Below are 20,549 nucleotides of genomic sequence, written 5' to 3'. Positions count from 1 at the left end.
TTATTATGTATACAATATTCTGTCTGTGTGTATGCCTGCAGGCCAGAAGACGGCACCAGACCTCATTACAGATGGTTGTGAGCCACCATGTGGTTGCTGGGAATTGAACTCAGGACCTTTGGAAGAGGAGGCAATGCTCTTAACCTCTGAGCCATCTCTCCAGCCCTGGGCCTTTGGTTTTTAGCCAGAAAATGGAGTTAGCAATTTCTAAGTCACAGGGTTTGGACAACTTACGTTTTAACAGAAAACAAACTATTGTTTATTTTGTTTTGAGCCGGGGTCACAGTACGTAGTCCAGGCTGATCCCAACCCAGGATCGCCCTACCTGTTTCCAGAGTAGTGCTGGACTCATAAGGAAATGCTATCCCAGTCTCCCTAGAAACAGTCTTATGTCAAAAGGATGAGTTTCTGGTAGACCGAGTTTCAAGTGTCAGGCAAAGATAAGGATTAGGAGTTCAGGGGTAAAGCCAGGCTCCTTTCTCAGGCCCCGCTGTCGTGTAGACAGGACGCTGCCTACTAAAAGTCCCATTTCTCTACCTCTTCCCATCTCTGATGCAGCTGTCCCTGCTTAAGGAGGTGGGGGGATTGCGAGTCAGTCCTGCCCTGAGCCAGCTGCTGTATGTTTCTCTACGCTCTGGGAAATCAGTATTCTGTCCCCATTAGCAGGGTAAACAGAGGCTTGGAGGTGTTACATTCCTGAGCACAGACCATGTGAGTCAGTGTCAAAGATCAGTTACGTGTTTGTTTGTGTGTGCGCAGGTGCATATACACATGTGACGTGTATGCCTGTGGAAGCCAGCTGTTAGTCTGTCTCAGACATTCTTCAAGAGCTGTTCACCTTGCTTCAGAGACAGGGTCTCTCAGTGGTATCAGAAACGGGGTCTGCTCCTAGCTTCTTTTGTTAAGGGCACAGACAGAGCTACGTGATCAGCTCGGACCGGGGTAATGGCTTTTGTGCCATATCGAAATATGGGTCCACACCCAGTGGTATCCAGGACTCACTGAAGGGGATAGACTGACTGACTGACCATCAGCTCCAGGTAGCTGGCTACCTGTCTGCCACCTATCTCCTTGCCCCCAGTGCTGGGATTACAAGTGGATACCACCACACCCATGTTTTACATGGATATTGGGGATTGAACTAAGGTCTTCACACTTGCAAGATGAGAGCATTTTGCCCAACTGGCCTATTTCCCAAGTCCCAAAGGTATCCTTTAAACCTAGAATTTCTTGACTCCAAGGTCTTCGCATCCAAAAGGCAATGTCCTCCAATGCTGCCTGTCTGGGCTGTGGTTCTCAGTACTAGCTCAGGGGACATCTTAGTTTCAAGAAGTCTGAGGGCCCTCCTGGGCAGCTGTTTGCCCCACAGCACCTCCTTGCCCTTCTTTGTGAATAGACTTTCCATACCTTGCTGCCCCGACAGTCAGGGGTTATGTAGGGGTCAGATATCATCCAGCCACGAGCCCTGCTCCCATCTCAGGATGCTATCATGGGTCCAGAGGGCAGGAGGAGGCACATGGCAGAGGGAGGGGCAAAGGCCTTGGGTTTAGCATGATCTTTGCCCTTCTCTCACCAACCCCTGCCCGGGTACAGCAGAGGGGACTTCTGGGAACACAGCGGTGGGTGGAGGCCTTTGGTGGAGGTGGAGGGGGGCACGTGTGACCTCCCCCTTGCCACCTCCCACCCGAATCCTGCCACTGCTGATCTGTGGCTGCAGACTCCCCATTCCTTTCTACCCCGAGGCCTCCAAGTGGCTTCTGCAGAGGCCTGTCATTGGCTCCAGGCTATTGTCTGGGTTGTGCAGGAGAGATGGGTCTGTGAGGTCAATGTGAAGGGCTAAAGCCGGTCTGAGGCCCTAGGCTTGTCCTCTAAGCCTTTCTCCATCCCACCAGCCTCATTGGGGAAGCAAGTAGCTGAGCCTTTGGCTGTGGAGGTGGAGGTAAATAGCGTGGGCAATCTCAGAGGGATTTCTCAATTCTTCTGGCAGCTGGCTGCATGGCCTCCCTGCCTCAGGCTCTGGTCTGAACTGCTCAGCAGGTGACCTTTGGCCAGCTCACTGGGCCTTCTGTGCCCGCTGTCCCATCCTGGGGCCAATATAAAACAGGTCAGGGCCCTCCCGCTTGCATGATCAGTTTATCCCTAGAAGCAACTAGCTACTCCAGGTAATGCCCCTGGGGAGGACAGGCAGGGAGGGAGGGGACAGAGAGCCAGAGGAAGCCTTTGCCAGCCAGCCAGGTAGCCTATGAAAGGCTTGGGATCCATGAGTAGCCTCCACCCTTGGGTTCCTGGTGAGTGGGGGAGGGCTAGAAGTTGAGGAAGGGGAGGCCACTGGACCAAAAGCCCTGCACTGGGTAGTGGCAGAGCTGACTGGAACTGGGTCATGCTGTCTCTTGCTCAGCATGCCCAGAGCTATTGGAAGCCTTTGACATTCATGTCTGCTACAGACAGAAACACTGATATCTAGGGAGGGACAGAAACCTGATGTCACCCAGCACATCAGGGGAGAGAATGAGCAGATGTTCCATTCTGTGGAGGCTTTCTACACCCAACCTTCTACCCTACCCTGGGGCCTGGATCTCCTATAGTTCCCTGTCTGAGAGCGGATATCATTAGGAGAGGGGCTTGGGATTCACCCCAGGACCCATGGCAGTCTCCAGGGAAGGGACTCAGTAGGGTGGGTCCTTCCACAGATTCCTCTCACAAGCAATTTCCTGCAGGTGCAGAGGTGCCATGCAGCCCCGGGTGCTCCTCATCGTGGCCCTCTTGGCGCTCCTGGCATCTGCTCGTGAGTTTTGGGAGTTGGGGCTGGGGTTTCTATGAGAGCCTGTCTGGGGACCCTGCCCTGATGAGTGGGGGCTGCGGAGGAGCTGTGGGCTGGCAGGGCTCAGCTCCACTCTTTCGCAGGAGCTGAAGAGGTAGAAGGGTCCTTGCTGCTGGGCTACGTGGGACAGGCCGCCAAGAAGGTACAGGATGCTCTAACCAGTGTGCAGGAGTCCGAGATGGCTGTGCAGGCGAGGTATGCCTACTGGCTCTCTTCTCCTGCTTCCTCCCCTCCTCCCCCTGCCCTTTTCTTGAGACTCCCACACAGAGACCGCGGTTCCCCCAGTTTCCCCAGGGTCTGGGCCTGTCTGAGCCTCTGCTCCTTTGTGGGGCCTTTTCTGGGTACTGTGGCTGAGGTGAGAAGCAGAGCAAGCAGCCCTCTTCTGTCTCCTTTGCTTCTCCTTGGAGCAGCCTCAGGTGCATAGAGCCCTGGCTGCACGTTCTCTTCTCCAAGCTTGGGGCTAGCGGCTCGCTTGGGGGCCCACCTGCTCTAGTTTTAGCCTGTGTTGCAGGGCTCTGCCCCTGGTCCAATCTGTGTTAGATATCTGCCTACTGTGGGTCCAGTCGTCACCTCTGCCTGCTGGCCCAGGGCTTTGACTGACATTTGTTATTGACCCATGCAGCAGAAGATGTTGACAAATGTTCTTTGTCCCCAGAACGGGCTGTGGAGAGGGTATGATTTCCCCAGCTTTGCAGGGGAGAAAATTGACTCCGAGAAGTTAGGTGATCTGGCTAGATCGCATAGCTCATGGGTCCTCCAGTAACTTTTCAAATGAGAGGCTGCCCCCCTCTGCCCCACACGTGTAGAGCCAGCGATGGGACACCTTCAGGACACTATTTACACTGACCACAAAGACAGGCTGACCTTAAGCATCACCCTACCCTCAGGCCTGAAAGGGGTTTGATGCGGTGGGGTGGGGCAGCCACGAAGGTCTGGTCCAACCAGGGAAAATGTAGAATTCTACATTAGGCTCCCCCTCCACCACCTTTGCCATCTCTTCCACCCTGGGAGTTAGCTGCAGGCATTTCCGGGCTGGTGCTAGGTGAGGTGGTGCTGATGGCTGGGAGAGCCAATAGGGCTCTGTGGTTCTGGCTGCCTGCAGGGGAACCTCTCACAGGGACCTTGATGGATGCCTCTTATTGCTTTAACCCCCAGGGGCTGGATGGACGGTGGCCTCAGCTCCCTGAAAGATTACTGGAGCACCTTTACTGACAAGTTCTCCGGCCTCTGGGATTCTACCCTCAAGGCCCAACTAACCCCAGCTGCTGAGCCTTGAGACCTCTATAGTCCAAATGTACCTGTTCGTCCATCCTGTTTGCCTCTGGGCAGGCTGGGTGTCCCCCGAAGGTTGCTTGGAAGGAAAAGTATTCTCGTGTTTTCACCCCTCCCCAGACCTCACCTAAACAGACTGCTCCTAATAAAGCTGGATGAGAAGCTGCCATGAGTGGGGGTGTCCCACGGACCATGATGTCTGGGCACGGGAATGAGTGGTGCTGGGCTCTGCCTCCTCCACCTCTTTAGTTGTCTCCGGGGCATGTCTTCCTTTGTAAGCCGGACTAGTTCTGTTTACCTGCTTGCCTTGATGTGCGTAGGTGAGAGAGCAAATCAGGCAACAGAGTTGCAATTACAGCCTGTGACAAACTGTCAAGTGGAGGGACAATGTGTCTTGAGTAGGGATACTGTCTAGCTGGCCCTTGAATGTCATCTTCAGAGTTGAGGTCAGATGTGATCACGAAGCCCAGGTAACTGGTTTGCGTGCTCCAGGCTGCCTGGTGCCATGAAGTCCCCTGAGAGGAAGGAAGCGGGGTGGGAGGCTGGTTGGCTAAGGCTTGCCCCCACTGCATCGCAGCTGCCTCCATTTCCTATGTATAAGGTGGGCACGATCCGCCCCCTGCACAGCAGGCTTGTTATGAAGATGAAATAGTAGCGTTCAAAAGCACGGGGCGTAGCGTCTGTGCAGTCCAGGTGCCTGGTAAGCAGTCTTCACTGTGGTAGCTCCACTGCCTGACCTCTTAGACTGGCATGGAGACCCAAGGTCCTGGGAATCCCAACAGGGCTGTTTACTATGTTCCCACCACCCCAAAGCACTGACTTCAGAGAGATCCAGGGTCACAAAACAGGTCGCTCACCCTGTAGAATCAATGGCCAGTGTTCAGAGAGGTGACAGGGATTGCCTTGGGTCAAGAGCAAGCACATTGCAGGGCCAGCCATCCATTTTCCACTTTGTGGTCATGGGAAAAGCCTCTGCCAGGTGTTGGCGGCTCCTTTCTGGACAGCACCGGCACACCCAGCTGCCTGGACTGCGTTCTCTCTGGAAATCCAACAGGGGCTTCTCTTCCTGACCGCCCAGAGCTGGCAGTCTCGGTGTCCACACCTGGAAGCCTTCCCGCCCAAACCTGGCTTGATACCTGTTGTCGCTCTGTGTGATTAGGGGTTTAAAAGCCCACCCCTTCATCCAGGGGCTCATGAAGATACACCGGGGATGGGAATGGAGCCTTGGGAGGAGGGAGAGGGACTCCCCGGATGTGTGAAGACCACCTGCGTACTAACACGAGGATGAAGAGGGGCCAGTCGAGTAAGAGAAAGGTTGTTCCTGTGAGAACGTGCATACACCCTCACCTGCATGAACACGAGTACTTTGTTACACTTTAAAAAAAATTTTTTTTAAGTAATTGTGTGCGCCTGCAGCAGGCTGGTCTTAATAATGAACAACCCGGGCTTGGTGTGTAGCTGAGTTGGTAGAAAGCTTGCCTGGCATGCACAAAGCTCTGGGTTTGAGCCCCAGCACTGCATAAACTTGGCATGGTGGTACAGCCCTGTACCCCTGTACCCAGCACTTGGGAGATGGAGGCAGGAAGATGAGAAGTTAAAGAGCATCGTTGGCTGCAGACTGGGTTTGAGGCCAGCCTGGTCTGTCTGAGACGCTGTCTCAGGAGGAAATGAATAAATAAGTAACTAAACAAGGACTGGCAAGATGGCTCAGGTGGTAGAGGCACTTGCTACTCTAATCCTGGCGGCCTGAGCTTGGTCTTTGGGACTCACATGGTGGACAAAGAGAACTCCTGTAAGTTGTCCTCTGAGTGCCACACATGTTCTGTGGCACGTGAAAACCCACACACATTAAATAAATCTAATAAAATTTTAAATTACACTTATTTATATTTGTGTGTGTGTGTGTGTGTAGTGAGTCCCAAGTACTAAATTCAGGTTCTCAGGCTTGGTGGCAATTGCCTCTACTTTGTGAGCCTGCCATCTTATTAGCCCAGTGTAATAAAAGTTTGTTTTGTTTTTCAAGACAGGGTTTCTCTGTGTTGCCCTGGCTGTCTTGGCTCTCTGTAGACCAGACTAGTCTCGAACTCACAGAGATCCTCGTCTGCCTCCTGAGCTTCAGGAGACAATTAATCCCGTCCCACCTTTCCTTCAGTGACTAACTTCAGCATCAGCTCCCCAGCAGACATGGACATTTGCGATGTGGAGATGGATATGAAGGCCTCTCTAATAAACGTGGGGATCAGCACCACGAAGGGTTTTTGCCCAGCTGGCAGGTAGAGTGGCTAAAGCCATGGTGACAGCTACCTTTCACAGCCGGCCAGTTTCCGAGTGGGGGGATGATTTCGTGGGAGTCTTGCCGGAGGGAAAGAAAAAGAGAAGTTTGATGAGGGGTTGGAGTTCGTTCATGAGAGAGAATTAAATTCCAGGCATTTTATTTGCACTTGTCCAATAATTCCAGTCTCTTTGGCTAATTGAGGGATCCTGGCTCCAGGGAGTGGAAGATGCTCACACATCGTCTGCCCAAGTGGACCCCACCTGGGAACACTTCTGGCAGAGGAAACCGGTCCTTTCCCAATCGGGGCCTCAGCACTAGGGGTTTGAGCCTCTGGGGGGGGGAGCACTTTTCAAGGGGCTCCCTGTTACTTTGCCTGGCCATCTATTTCCCTCCGAGCCTTCTTAGGACAGGGATTCTGTCTCACACTCTTAATCAGCCTCATGCCCAGCCTGAGTGAGCTTGGAGAACTGAGGAGTCCTGCACAAAGGAATCCCCATTGCAGTACCACGTCCCCGCATCATTGGATGTCCCTTTAGCGATCTCCCTATGTCCCCCAAAGAAAGAAGCCATCCCACTTTGGAAAGATTTATTCTAAGAAAGCAAATGCAGGGGTGGGGAGCGGAGGTGGGCTCCTCACTGGGAGCTCAGCTTCTTGCTGGCTTCGTCGATCATACTCATTAATCTGACCCTGAAGCTCTCCAGCACGGGCATCACTCCCTGGCGCAGGTCCTCCAGAGCAGGTTTGGCCTTCTCGCTGAACGCCTTCAGGTGTTCGGTGGCCTTGGTGTGGTACTCTGCGAGGGTGGCGCTGTCCTTGAGTTGGGCCAGACGCTCAGCCAGGCGGTCGCGCATCTTGTCGCTGTAGGGCGCCAACTTTGTGCGCAGAGTGTCAACGTGCTGGCGCATGCGGTCACGAAGATCCTCGCCCACAGGGGTCAGCTTCTCCTGCAGCTCCTGCAGCTTCTGGCGCGCGCCCTCACGCAGCTCGGCGCCCAGAGGCTCCACTTTCTGGCGGTAGAGAGCCACCTCCTCCTGCCACTTGCTCTGGAATTGGTCCAGATAGGGCTGCACCTTCGTCTTCACATCCTCCAGGTCCTTGTTCATCTCCTGTCTCAGCCAATCTGTGTCCTTTTCCAGGTTATCCCAGAACTCCTGAGTCACCGGGCCCAGCTGTTCCTGCAGGCGACCAATGGATGAGCCCAGGGTGTCCCAGTTCTCCAGGAGATTCAGGCTGGAGGAGGAGAGAGCAGCTGAGAGAAGGCCCCAGGCATCCTGCACTGCCCCAGGTCTGGGGCAGTCTGGGTGCCACCTGTTTCCGAAAGTGCAATTGTTGTATTTCTAGTTTCCCGGGACATGCACCCCTCAAACTCCCTACCCCTGCTTCCACATCCCTCTGTACACATGGCCTGAGGTACCAAGGACACAGATGGGGTTGGTGCCTGTTGCCAGGCCAGTTCCCTTTTTGTGCTGCCTGACCAGTACTGGGGGTTACCCAGGGGACTGACCAGTACTGGGGGTTACCCAGGGGAAGGGAATTTTGCATTCATAGGCAGAAAGAGGGGCTGTGGTTACCTTCCACCCAGGTGAATCCCATCCCTATTCCTTCATTGGAACCTGCCATGGTGCCCAAATGGTAGGCTAGCAGGTGAAGATTTGGCCAGTTAAGTTACGGCATCTTCTCGCAGGCCTCTTTGCCCACCCTAGATGGACAACCTTTGCCCTGCTCCAAGGTCCCAGGCTGGGTCCTTTCTTACTTAAGCTGTTTGCCAAAGGCGGAGGTTTCAAACTGGGATACGTAGTCTCTGCCGGTGTCTTTGACCGCATCCACATACACAGTGGCGAAATCCTTTATTCTGTTCCAAGGATTCTGGGGGGGCTCATCTTTCTGCCAGAAGTGCCGTGCCTGGCTCCCTGGGGATGCAGGAGAGACCTATGTCAGACCATCTCTGGGCTGGGGTCTGAGCTGAAGAGTCAGGAAGGAGACCAGAGAGAATTCTATTCTCTGCCCAGGAAGGTAGGCCATGGGGGCCTAAGCAGAAGCCCACTCCACTCCAACTGTTGCTTCTCTAGGCTGGAGGTACCTACCTGTCAGGAAGAGCACAGCCACGGCCAGCACCACAGCTTTCATCCTCAAGGGTGTGGGTGACCTGAAGAAATAGAATTGCTGGGCTGAAGGGGAGCCCCTGTCATGTAGGAGCCCCACACTTGCACCCCACATTCAAGCCAGTGAAAGAATAAGGGTGTAGAGTGGGAAAAGGCCCAGATACCCACAGAGTGGAACATCCCTTGGGAGGCACTAGGGAGCCAGAGTAGCCTAGGGCAGGTAGCCAGCCTCACTTACCTCCCTGGAGCTCTCTAACAGTCCCGGAGTGAGTGCCCGGCTCATCTCCCCTGGCCTATTTATGTCTGTAGGCAGGGGCTGGGCTGGAAGACTGATAAGCCCAACCCTGGCCCTGTCTCTGCTTACTTGTCCTGACGATGTGGAACTTAAGAGTTCAAGGATCAGCTGTGTTCCTGAGGCTGGGCAAACAGAGTGGGCAAACAGGAAGCTGCGGGGGCTGCAGAGCTGAGATCAAGGGTTCAGGTGGGGGCAGCAGGGGAGCGGCTGCACACTCAGGGGGTCCCCAGGGTTAAGTCAGTCGACTATCCTTTTCCTGTACTTCTATGCTGGGAGCAGGGCGGGGGTTAGGGAACTTTGGGCTCCTGCACTCACACTCCCTCTCCAAAGTTTCTTGCATTACAAGGAGTTGATCCTTTCACCTCATCCTGGCCCCCCAGGTAGGGTATGCAGCTCTGCAGATGCCACGTGCCTGAGAGGCCTCCCATCCCTAAATCCAAGAACAGCTGAGGTGCCATGGAATTGCCTGGGTGAAATGCAGAGGGGTTCAGGGTCCCAGACTGAGGGTGAAGACCCCCTCTAACAGTTCAGAAGACTCATATGAGACCAGCATGGGATTGTCAGCTCCTTCCTTCTCTCCTCCTTTCTCCCTCTCCCCTCTTTTCTTCCTTTTGGAGATAAGGTCTTTCTTTGTAGCTCAAGCCTACCTCCAACCCAAGATACCCTGCCTCATCCTTCAAGCGCTAGATTATGGCACCAAGCCTAGCTTTAAAATGTGTGTGTGTGTGTGTGTGTGTGTGTGTGTGTTTTGCTGGGGATACCCAGGCTAGACAAGGAGTCTGCTATTGTTTTTTTCTCTGACTGCCAAGGTTTTTGTTATGTGTAGATGTTATCCAGCCTCCCTTCCAAAGACAACCTCACCATCTACCATGACCACCAAAAGGGGCTGATGCAGTTCAATTATAACAGCCTCCCCAGAGTGGTGAGGGCCTAGGCTCCATCCTCAGTATGGGAGAACTGGGCAGCTGGGTATGGGAGGCTGAGTACGGTGGCCCACGTATTCAATCCTTGCACGAGGTTTCAAAACCAGCTTTGGCTACACAGCAAGTTTTGAGGTTAGCCTGAGCTACATGAGACTATCTTAAAAAGCCCAGATCATCCATGAAACCGCATAATGGAACCGGTGCATTACCAAGCTAAGAGGAACTTTTGAGACCATCTGTTCAGGCCTCGCCTATGAAGTTGCTTCTAGATGAGGAACTAGTCGGCAAGAGTGGAAGGAATTTGCTGTGTCCCACATCTCTCAGCCTCAGAGGCAGGGCAGGTATGGACCTTGAGCCCAGGTCTTTGCACTTGGGACTCAGGGAAGGCATGTGCTCTGCCCATCTTCCTCAGAAACTCCCCATCTCTCTAGAAACCAGCCAGGAGTCTCTCCAGCTCTGGGAGTGGCTGGGTTCCAGCCGCTCCCATCCTAGGAGGCCCTGGAACCTGAAAGAACCTTGGCTTGAACCTGGGCTTTGCTACGTATTCTCCAGGTGACCTGGACGAGTTACATAACCTCCCATCCCTGGGTTTCTTATCTGCTAAGGGAAGATAATGACAGAACAAGCCATGCCTTCGTTATGATCCCAGTCACCGTGTGGGAAGCACAATGACAGGATGGAGATGCGTGTGCACTTCCTGATGCCAGGAACCGCTGTTTGTTGCCTAACGTGGAAAATGTGACTAAGGGACTTGAGCTGGAAGGCAGCCTGGAATATCCAGAGGGCACAGTAATCACAAGGGCCCTTCAACATGCACGAGGAGGCTGCAGGGCCAAAGCCAAGGAAAAAATTTGAGAACGGGAGCAAGGGGTAGAGCGATGTGGGTGCTGGCAGTGGTGATGAGCCAAGGGGTACTGGCTGCCCAGCCATGGATGCTGGGGGAAGCGAAGGTGCACATTTTTTCTGAATGAAAACTCAAGTTTTCAGAGGGAACACCACTCTACCATGCATTTAGAAGTTCAGAAGTTTAAACCATGAACTTGAGATATCTCTAGAGCTTGAGATAATTGTGTTGTGTTAACCATGAAACTTGAACATGTGCACACAACTGTTGAAAGGTAACCAGAAGCAAATGGTAAGTGTTCCACGTCCCAGAATCCTAATTTCACCGCCATGAACACATTTGTATTATAGGCCTGTGACCCCAGCTGCTGGCAGCAGAAACGGGTCAAGGCGAGTGCCTGGCTTGTAGGCGCTGTGATGTAGGACACCTTTCCCAGGACCAAACTAGTCCCATGTCTGTGGGAGCATGCAGAGGGAGTGGCCTGCTTGAGAGAATGTTGAAAGCTGCCCCCCACAGGGGCAGCTTCTTAGATCTTTCAGGGGGTGGGGCAGGAATCTGAGCAGCTTACCTGTTGGCCTCCAGCCTGCTCTCCAGTCCCAACTTTCTCTTTGGCTCATTACTGAAATCATGGTTGCTAACTCGTTGAGCTAATATATGCTCAGTTCCGTGGTCATCAACTCACTTCCAGTTACCTTGAGACATCCCGTTAGGCTGGAGGTCAGCTTTCTCCCTTAGTAATTTACCTGTCAGAAAACCGCAGCCTAGAGCTGCTAAGGCCATTCTTGCCCCTCAGCCTTGAGATGGTGCTGGTGGGGCCGCGAATCAGGCCTGGCTTCTAGTTTTCAGATGGTGGCTGGCTTCTGACTTCTGAAGCCTTCATATTCTTTTCAGGGACATTGTGGCTCAGGGATTGGGATCCAAGACATTAGAGTACAGAACTCTGGGACAACCTGTTACTGAGCATTAAATGTGCTCCTGTGTTGGTGTGTAGCCCAGGCTTCTCTCAGACTTGGGGTAATCTATACCACGCTCATTTTCTTCCCCTGTCCCCTTCACACTTCCTTGCTAGTGTCTGTCACTTTATCACAGGACATTTGGCTTAAGCCAGTCTAAACATTGCCTTTCTGGACAGGAAGTCCTTCTGGACAGATCAACAATAAAATGGGGTCATCCTAGATTGAGACTGGGGTTGGCCGCTGTTAGGTGTTGGGTGCCCAGGGCTGGACCAGGGAGTGGAGACAGAGCCATCACTATGGGTTCTACCACCACCATCACTCCCTTATCTCGGAAGCCTCCACACTGACTTCTGAACTGGGCAAGTGCTGGGATTCCCTAACACTCGTGGGAGTGCTGGCAGCTTCAGGAGTCATGAATGTAGCCCATTTCACAACTTCTGTCTCAACACAGCCGATTATCTTTACAGGGCAGTGCAGGGACTCTGTCCTTGCTGGGCCTGGCACCAGAGACTTGCCAAACATTTATTGGATGAATGACATTGGTACACTAAAGGCTCCCAGACTGACAAAGGGTTGTAGGAAGGCACAGGCCTTCACTGGTGCCAGCCGCTTCTAGGAACATGTACCTGATGTTCTAGATGGTGCTGGTAGGGATGGGGAGCTGGGGCTGGGGAGGGTCTCCCTAAGCAGGCTGGATCCCCAAGGTTTCCTGATGGACAGCCCTCTTACAGTGAGGGTATTGTCACCAACTCTGCATGTTGCTTCTGCCTCCTGCTCAGGAGAATTAAGAATTTTGTGGTTGAGTGGGTGGGGCCTGGCACCAGCACAAAGACAGCCAGGAAGTCCCCTTCCCTGAGCCCGGAGAGTGAACCCTGCTGCCCTGGATACCCACCCTACCTCTAGCTGAAGGTGCCTGATGACGCTGCCAGAAGCACCTGTGGCAAAAGGTGTACTGACTTCTTGGGAGTCCTTAGGACCCATTACCAGCTCCAAACCCATCTGGCCTCTCAGCAGGGTGCCCAGATTCAGGACTTCCAGGAGCTCGCCCAAGATGGTGTCCTCTCCTCTGAACAATCCCATTGCAATCTGGGGCTCAAAGGCTTTCCCATGTGCCCCTCGCTGAAAGATTTTTATCTGTATGAGTATATGCCATCTGTGTACTGGTGTCTGTGGAGTGTGTCAGAGCCCTTGGAACTGGAGTTCTAGGTGGAGTGAGTTTCAGGAAGTTGGTGCTCTTAACCACTGAGCCATCCTTCCAGCCTCTCTCACTCTTTCTAAATGCCTGATATTCTCAGTCATTGAGCTTTCTTCTCACAAGACTTCAGCCCTCTCAGCCGTACCTGGGACCTGTTGGAAATTCTGCCCTTTACTGGAATCTGGGCGTGGACAGAGGAAAACAATAGGAAAAGCCCCTCTCTGTCCTATGTTGACATCACATCATCCAGCTGACTGAGGTCACCCCATAAGATTCCAGCCAGGGTCAACTCAAGGCCCTTCTTCCTGAGGACCCCAAGGAATCCATTTGCCACCCAACTCTGCAAACACACGTTTCCCTGCCGAGGGGTTAGAGTCCATGTGGCTGTCTGGGACACAGATGAGGCTGACTTGCCAGGCTCAGAACAAGGTGACAGGAGTGTTGCTCAGAGCCCCACCCTAAGCCTGGGGATTTCCCCAGACACCTGCATCCCTCCATCCCTACCCCATGTGGTTCTCCTAGCTAGACTCTGAACTGTCAGGCAAACAGCATATCAGTTAGAACATAATAAGGTTTTTATTTCCACAACCTTCCTACTGTCCAACCAAGTTACTAAGTTGTAAATGTCCCACACAAACAAGGACAAAATGTCTTAGCAACTTGAAGCTGGAGAATGTTTTAAGCCTTTTTTTTTTTTTAAAGTTTAACAGAAATGAGAAAGAAAAAAATACTTCTTACATTTTAAAGAACAGAAATAGCAAAGTATATTCATATACATTCAACATATATTGCGCATATTGGTTACTACAATATAAAGCAATGGTGATCTTGAAAATAGTTTGCAAGATGGCACGGTTAATAGGCTCACTGGCTTTCATCTGGGTGGCTCTGGAGGGTGGCGTCTGTTCTTCCATCAATCCAGTACCATGTAAACAGGTCAGGCCCAGCATGCGGAGCAGCAGGGCATGCCCAGGACATCAGAGGTGGACTGAGCTTAGAAGTCAACAGTGGCTCTTCAAGCTTTCTTGGGAAGTCAGACTTCTGGTGGGTAATTGGTGACCCCATGAAGTGGAGGGGAGATAGGAGGATATGGGACCATGGAACAGGTCCCTAGCAAAGCTCTTGCATTGAAAACAATTCCACTCAAGAGACGGTGGGCTCGGAAGCAAGCTGCCGGTGTCAGTGGAGAAGGGTAAGTTGGGTGGGGACCCTGCTGGCAACATCCGGATGCCATGCTAGGCAACCGCTTTCTTCTGTGCAAATGCAGAGGCTGGAGACCTCTGGCTCTCAGAACGAGGGCTAAGAGTCAGAACAGGGTCCATTCCTCACTGGTTTTGAGGACCAGGAGAGAACAAGCCCTCGCGTGGCCCCCAGGCTGCAGAGGAGACTTTGGTTCTATCAGCAGAGAGAGAAAGGTAATGACACAAACACTAGCTACCGCGATAAGTGCTGCTGCAGGTGGGAGGGGCCACTGCATCCACTGATGGCACAGGAGAGTGGCTCACAATGCCAATGCCAAGGAAACGCTTCAACAGAAGGTGCAAGCCACAGTTCAATAGCACAGAATCTGGTTAAACATTTCTCTTTTAAACAAAAATTACTTTTGTCTTTATTAATAATAACAATAACAATAATATCAACATTTACCAAAAACAATTCCTACATGATCAAGAATTAAGTTGTGGGGGCCGAGGATGCTAGGGAGAGGGGGAAGTTAAGGGAGTCCGCAGAACCTCCTATTCTTGTCTGTGACAGAGGCTGGAAGGGAAGGGCACATATGCACACTCATATATATGCACACATGACTGGACCAAGGGTCCTTTTTACAATGCAGCAGAGACTAAGAATGGAGGCCACACAAACAGCACAGTGCACCCCTGCTGGGTGTTCACTGGGGGAACCAGCTGGATGGTGGCTAGAGGGGAGCTGAGCCACACAGAGGGGGCCCACACTGAGCCATCCTGGTTGGCAATTTTCAGCAACAGGCCATTCAGCCTACGATGGGTTCAGATGGAATTCAGCTGGGCCAGGTACAGTTCTAGTGTACCCCAGCAGGAGACCGTGCCAGGTTGCAGACTCGGTTTCTTTTTCTCTTTTACACACTCGCTCTCAGCCTCTGAGCTCTGGTCTGGTACTTCTTCCTAGCAGACTGGAGCAGAGAGTGTGAGCCTGGTCTGGGACGGAGGCTGCGGAAGGGAGGGTCCTGAAATTCAGCCCCTGAATACTAACCGCTGGCTCCTCTGCCTCAGAAATGGAAAGGGAAAAACAAAACCAAGAGGGAGAGAGAGAAAGCTAGCCTAGGGAAGGAGACATGGGGAAGGAAGAGAAGAAAATCTCCTCCAAAGGAAAATTCCCAAAACAAAATACAAGCAAACCTCCAAACACCAGAAACTCAATTCAAGCACACCAGATGCCGGTTCACGGAAGACGGAGAACACGGATTTCCTGTTTATTTCCTTGGTGCCTTGGTCATACAAGCAAGCATGGCAAAAGCCCCTCGTAACCCAAACGACGGCCTACTGGTGCCCAGTGTGGGGAAAGGGGCTGACACAGTGGTGCGACGCTGCTGGACACTGTTGGTTCACAATCAGCCTCCTCCTCCTCCTCCTCCTCGAGCTGTACACAGACCTGTGAAGCAGACACAGGGCTACTCTGAAGGAGTGCACTCCTCTGTCTTTCTAATGGCACTGGGGATGGAACTCAAGATCCTGTATGTGCTATGCATGTGCTCCCAGCAAGCCACATACCCAAATGTCCTTGCTGAAATCTTTTTTTAGGTGTCATTGCATGAGCCTTGCCACACTGAGGCTCTGCCATGCCTCTGGCCATGGCTTCACTTTCCTCGGGTCTTTCTGTTTCTGTACAGATAGAGCTACTCGAACCCTCCACGCAACCTTTGTTAAGCCAGCAGTGCCCATCAGCACTCTATATTATCCTCTGGCTACTCCTTACCAGTCCATCTGCGGCTGCAGCTGGAGTTCTCTGGTAGAGTACTTGCCAAGTCCTGGGTTCTATGCCCAGCACCAAAACACCAAACAACAACAAGAACAACGAATGAAAGGAGCCTGGCTGGATCTGTTCTTTGTTGTGTTTCGCCCTTCAGGATGGAGCGTAAAGATTAGCTGTCTTTCTTAGTGTGCTGGCCAAAGGTCACCGGCTTCTGTCCTTGGCAGCTATAGCTCACTGGATCTCAGAAGGGACATGGCATCTACAACAACACGAGGTGGGCCATGCACCTTTGTTCTATAATAAAACTAACACAGTTCTTAATGAACAAAGCAGGCAGATGGGAGGCTGCATGGGAAGAGTGGCACTCGAGTTCGCCAGGTACCACACATGGAATGGGCGTGCTGAAGGGATCAGGGCTGGCACTGGGCCACGGGGCTGCCTGGGCCCTGGCCAGGGTGGCACTCACTCTCCATATCCTGCTACACGCCAGCCTGCTCCATGCTGAAGGAGACCTCGGGGTGCTTGTGGCTGAGCAGGATGTCTGTAACACACGTGGATGGATAGCGAGAGGAGTTTAAATGCTGGCTGCCATCACTCAGGCCTGGATGCTCGTGACCTCCCAGACTCACCCCACATTCTGCAAGACCAAAAAGAACATGCGAGACAGGTGAGGGAGGGGAGTGAGTGGGACAAGAGAGAGGAGGCACTCGCCTAGCAAACCCAGACTGATTCCCATCCAGACTCAGGCCACGGTAGGCCCTTCAGATGCAAGGGACCCTTCCTGACCACCTTCCCTCCTTTTCACCACCCTCTTGAGCAACTGACATATGGGGGAGAAGATGAGAAACCCCTCCGGAGCCTTTTCTTGGAGTTGGTGGAAAGGAGGACTGCAGTGAGTGCCCACAAGGAGCCAGGCCAGGCCACTCTTTCCTGGGCATTGCACTCTACCCAGAGGAGGCCAGTACCCCTCAAGACACAAGGTAGGCCGTGTATCTTGGGACCAGGAAGGTTAAGACTGCCTGCAAAGCTTAGGAAGGTCTGTTGCCTGTCTATTACCAGGCCTCTATTTACAGTCTCTTGCTTTGGCTCCACAGAGACACAGAAACACTTGACTAAGGTATGAGGCCCTCTGAGGAGATGCAGAAAGAGAGCTATTACTGAAGGTGCCTTTGGTTGCAGCTTGGACTGCGATGGCCCTGTGCTGACAGAAGCCAGAGTCCCTCACATACACACTCTTGGGGATGCGTGGGGAGCGACACTGTGTGTGGCTCTTCACATAGCGCACTGTTTCCACAGAGGTCTGAAGCAGACCCCCTGGGGAACTGCCCAGGGGTGTCCAAGGGCAAGGTCTTACCTTCATCTTCCCCATCCTGAAACTGCTGGCTGCCCATGAGTGAAGACTGACTGAGAACCGCGTCTGCCATTCGGGCGGAACTCAGTGCCTTTCCTGCCACCAGGCTCATTCCTGGCAAGGTATCCAGCTGCACCTGCAGGGAACAGTCGGGAGGAGTGAGGCTGCCACTCTTAGGGAACCCCTGTTCCCCCCACAGCAGCTCCTGTACAGCACAGGGCTGTGGCTGCGCTCTGAGGGGACAGCCCTGTTCTTGAGTGCCCTGTGTGACACGGTGGCTGCTAGGCATGTGAAGGGAATATGGCAGAAGAACCAAGCCTGAACTTTTGTATGACTTTAACACAGTCACATCTGAACAGCCACAAATGAGTGAGTGGCTGGTGGCACCTTGGCGCCATCATGGCTGCTGTGTCCCAGTTGACAGGCTGTGCAAGGCCAGGTCAATCCTCAAGAAAGACACAGCCAAACAGTTGCCAGAAATGGACCAAGAACTGAGAGTTCATAGTGGGGCCTAGATTTCTGGGAGAGGTTAAGACCCCAGATGTCAGCTCATTTGATTTGGATGAAAGATTATCCTGGCATGTCACCAGAGTTAAGGCTTGTCTGTTACGGAGAATCAAAGAAATGTCCCACAGCCTGCAGAGGGCTGGACTCTTGAGAAGATGGTGGAAGGAGAAGCTCTACTTTAAAGTTCAGATTGGCACCATCCCACCTCTCAGCAGGGGCCAACATACGTATGCATCGTCGCTGTTCTGGATTGTGTGGTGTCTCTGGAGGGTCCGGGACCTGAGAGGCTCACTGACTGAGGGCCGCGTTGGATACCCAAGCCCGTTGTGATCCGGCAGCTCCATTGCTTGTCCTGGAGAACTTCTATCCATGCAGTTCCCTATGACAGACTCTAGGAAACAAGCACAACAGGGTGAACAGGCATCTCTCAGTGATAGATGTAGTCCCATGTAGTCCCTTGCAAGAAGAGATGATTGAGAGGAGGACCACAATTGCCCAACTGCCAATGCCAGCCAGCTGGCATTGGTGTTAGAGGAGCTGGGGCCAGCCTGACAATACCAGGCCCTACAACAAATATGAGTTTCTTTAGGACACTCCCTGGCCTAGGGAAAACCCCACTGGTGGGTATGAACTGGTCCACACTCATCCTGGTCTTTGCCTACGTCTCTGCTGGCTTAGCTTGTGTTTGCTCCTACATCAGAGGGAGAATCCAGAGCTGCCAGGGCTTCCAGCCTGTATCCCATGGGACGCAACTTCCGCCTTAGCACCACCCCAGTCTCTCCTGTTCTCACTGCCACTTCTGACACTGTCCACGGCTCCTTCACCTGGCGTAAAGTGCTTGCACACAGCTGTATTTGACCTCACTTCCCATGGCTATTTTGACATCATCCAGGTCCACGGCTTGAACTACACTGAGTCTGTGTAAAGAACCAGCAAGACTCTGTTCAGTGAAGAGAGGAACTTGCATCAAGCAGGATGACCCCAGTTCAGTCCCCAGAACCCACCTAGTAAGAGAGATGATTCCACATGCGTGCACATGCACACACACACTAAATTAATACAGAAATAATTACTGAAATGCTTTCTTATGTTCCAGACCCACAGATCCAACTATTTCCTTGGATATCTAACTAGTAAGTAACACTTGCGTCAAACTTCAAACTCATCAACTTACCCAGAGCGTGTTACTCCTCAGACACCCTTGTTTTGGCACCTCATTTCACTAATCTTTAAGGTAGAAGCTCTTGATTCCTTTGTGCCAGTCCCACAGCAGCGACAAGTCTACAGAAGCCACTCATTCAATAGTGGACACTTCAGGCCCCAAACTTTCCACTTCCAGTCAAGGCCCATTATCTCTTGCCTAGATCATTTTCTAACCACCCCTAGTTACTACCCTATAGCCTGCACTAGTCTTTTTAAAAAAATGTGTTACTATTTTTGTATGTGTGCATGTGTGTGTGTTACACCTCTGCTCTTGTTCAAAGATTTTTAAATCTAAGTTTTTAAAAAATTTAGTAGTTGTGTTCACATGGGTTCACACATGCTCTGCCTTGTGGAGGTGAGAGGACAACCGTTGTAGGTTGCAGGGCTCAAACCAGGTCAGCAGAGTTTTTCCTGCTGAGCCATCTCATTGGACCTTGTCCAGAGATTTTAAGGGCTGTTATCAATCAGGAGCAGGAGGCAAAGGTAAAAGCAGTCAGCCCTGGCTCTTCAGTGCCCTTCTTCCAGAAGCTTCTGCATGTGTGTGTATGTATGTGTGTATTTTCCTGTTTGTTAAGTTCCCTTTCTCCCTTTTGGGCTTTTTATTTTTTTTTAAATATTTATTTATTTATTATGTATACAATATTCTTTCTACATGTATGCCTGCAGGCCAGAAGAGGGCACCAGACCTCATTACAGATGGTTGTGAGCCACCATGTGGTTGCCAGGAATTGAACTCAGGACCTTTGGAAGAGCAGGCAATGCTCTTAACCTCTGAGCCATCTCTCCAGCCCCCTTTTGGGCTTTTTAGATCTGAGAAATGAGGCTTCTCCAAATCCAAGAGCCCACCCAGCCCTTTTGAAGTTCTGTGGGCTTCTGCTTTCCTGCTCGTAGCTCTCCCGCCTGGCTTCCTAAGTGAAGCTCAAAAGCCTGAAAATGCCACCCGGACGTAAGAGCCATCACTTGGCAAATCAGTTGAGCAGCTTTCTTGGGTGCCCAGCTTAGCACTCGCTCCTCCGTCAAGTGGAGGAGGCACAGCAGCCACTAGCACACCTCCAGGAGGGAAGACCCAGCTTCCTGAGGAGGGAGAAGGGAACCATTCCAGATGTCTGCTTTTGTGGGGTACACAAGCTGCTAACCTTTGGTCTGGAAGAAACAAATGTGATTCCACACCAGATCCAGGGTGTGAGTAGGACCTGTGTGTGATCCTCAACCATCACAAAAAATAAACCCACATCAGCTGAAAATGAATCATACTGACAGGAGTTGGGGAGCAGGCTCACTGGAAGGATCAGCACCCCACTTTCAGAAGATGTGCTGGGAAGGGGTAGAGTGGGAATAGGGAGCTGCTGGGGCAAGGATCTTGGCTGTCACCCAAAGGCACCTGTGTTGAAAACTTGGTCACTAGCATACGGCACCAAGAGGATGTAATGAGACTTTTAGGAGGGAAGGCCCGATAGAATGAAGTTAGTTGAGATGGTTCACAGGGAAAGGTATTTGCCATCAAGTCTAAGGACCTGAGTTCAATTCCCAGGACCCATAGGTGGAAGGAGATAACTAACCCCCTCAATTGTCTAAACACACACACACACACACACACACACACCTGTCTCTCTGTCTCCCTCTCTCAAGGTGGCAAGATGGCTCTGTGGGTAGAGGTGCTTGCATTAAGCCTGATGACCTGAGTTCCATACCTGGGACCACAGGGTGAAGGAGAGAACAGACTCCTACATGTTGTCTGTCCTCTGACCTCCCCATGACGGCTATGGAACATAACTCATCTACCTGCCCTGCACAAAATAAATACAAATGAAAGCAAGTTTTTAAAAGTTAGGACGCTGGGATGTGTCCTTGACTG

At 52.1% G+C, this 20,549-nt stretch overlaps 3 protein-coding genes across 9 annotated transcripts in view; 1 reads left to right on the top strand and 2 right to left on the bottom strand.

Moving 5' to 3' along the window:
• The first annotated feature begins 2,088 nt into the window (after positions 1-2,088).
• Apoc3 (apolipoprotein C3) lies at positions 2,089-4,265 on the top strand. Of its 3 annotated transcripts, none has more exons than XM_050156359.1 (4): positions 2,089-2,162; positions 2,718-2,785; positions 2,905-3,016; positions 3,977-4,265. In XM_050156359.1, the coding sequence occupies exons 1-4, from the start codon at positions 2,125-2,127 to the stop codon at positions 4,095-4,097; spliced, it is 339 nt and encodes a 112-aa protein (XP_050012316.1). In that variant the 5' UTR covers positions 2,089-2,124; the 3' UTR covers positions 4,098-4,265. The 3 variants fall into 3 exon arrangements, with proteins under 3 accessions (XP_050012316.1, XP_050012318.1, XP_050012317.1); XM_050156361.1 differs by lacking the exon at positions 2,089-2,162 and adding an exon at positions 2,211-2,235; XM_050156360.1 differs by lacking the exon at positions 2,089-2,162 and adding an exon at positions 2,213-2,288.
• Positions 4,266-6,939: 2,674 nt separating this feature from the next.
• Apoa1 (apolipoprotein A1) lies at positions 6,940-8,812 on the bottom strand. The gene is made up of 4 exons (XM_050156358.1): positions 8,710-8,812; positions 8,454-8,515; positions 8,123-8,279; positions 6,940-7,599 (listed from the first exon to the last, which is right to left on the bottom strand). The coding sequence occupies exons 2-4, from the start codon at positions 8,494-8,496 to the stop codon at positions 7,002-7,004; spliced, it is 798 nt and encodes a 265-aa protein (XP_050012315.1). The 5' UTR covers positions 8,497-8,515; positions 8,710-8,812; the 3' UTR covers positions 6,940-7,001.
• A 4,425-nt stretch (positions 8,813-13,237) lies between these two features.
• The window catches only part of Sik3 (SIK family kinase 3), a 215,166-nt gene continuing 207,854 nt past the window's right edge, over positions 13,238-20,549 (bottom strand). For all 5 annotated transcript variants that reach the window (XM_050156356.1, XM_050156354.1, XM_050156353.1 and 2 more), the window contains 4 exons: positions 17,719-17,882; positions 16,988-17,120; positions 16,100-16,270; positions 13,238-15,312 (listed from right to left, as the gene is read on the bottom strand). In XM_050156356.1, coding sequence (XP_050012313.1) covers positions 16,113-16,270; positions 16,988-17,120; positions 17,719-17,882 — 455 coding nt within the window. In that variant the 3' untranslated portion in view covers positions 13,238-15,312; positions 16,100-16,112. The remainder of the gene's footprint in view (positions 15,313-16,099; positions 16,271-16,987; positions 17,121-17,718; positions 17,883-20,549) is intronic.

The sequence above is a fragment of the Alexandromys fortis genome, unplaced genomic scaffold (genome assembly GCF_014885135.2).
Source record: "Alexandromys fortis isolate MF-2015 unplaced genomic scaffold, M_Fortis_MF-2015_v1.1 scaffold_89, whole genome shotgun sequence".
Taxonomy (NCBI): domain Eukaryota; kingdom Metazoa; phylum Chordata; class Mammalia; order Rodentia; family Cricetidae; genus Alexandromys; species Alexandromys fortis.
This window is presented reverse-complemented; position numbering and strand designations above follow the sequence as displayed.

Excerpts from the sequence above, each read along its gene's own strand:
- Apoa1 (XM_050156358.1), bottom strand. The coding sequence starts at position 8,496 with ATGAAAGCTGTGGTGCTGGCCGTGGCTGTGCTCTTCCTGACAG. Across the intron at positions 8,280-8,453 it reads GGCTGTGCTCTTCCTGACAG|GGAGCCAGGCACGGCACTTC; the intron begins GTAGGTACCTCC and ends CTGCATCCCCAG. Across the intron at positions 7,600-8,122 it reads GCCTTTGGCAAACAGCTTAA|CCTGAATCTCCTGGAGAACT; the intron begins GTAAGAAAGGAC and ends CTCCTCCTCCAG.
- Apoc3 (XM_050156359.1), top strand. The coding sequence starts at position 2,125 with ATGATCAGTTTATCCCTAGAAGCAACTAGCTACTCCAG. Across the intron at positions 2,786-2,904 it reads GGCGCTCCTGGCATCTGCTC|GAGCTGAAGAGGTAGAAGGG; the intron begins GTGAGTTTTGGG and ends ACTCTTTCGCAG. Across the intron at positions 3,017-3,976 it reads GAGATGGCTGTGCAGGCGAG|GGGCTGGATGGACGGTGGCC; the intron begins GTATGCCTACTG and ends TTTAACCCCCAG.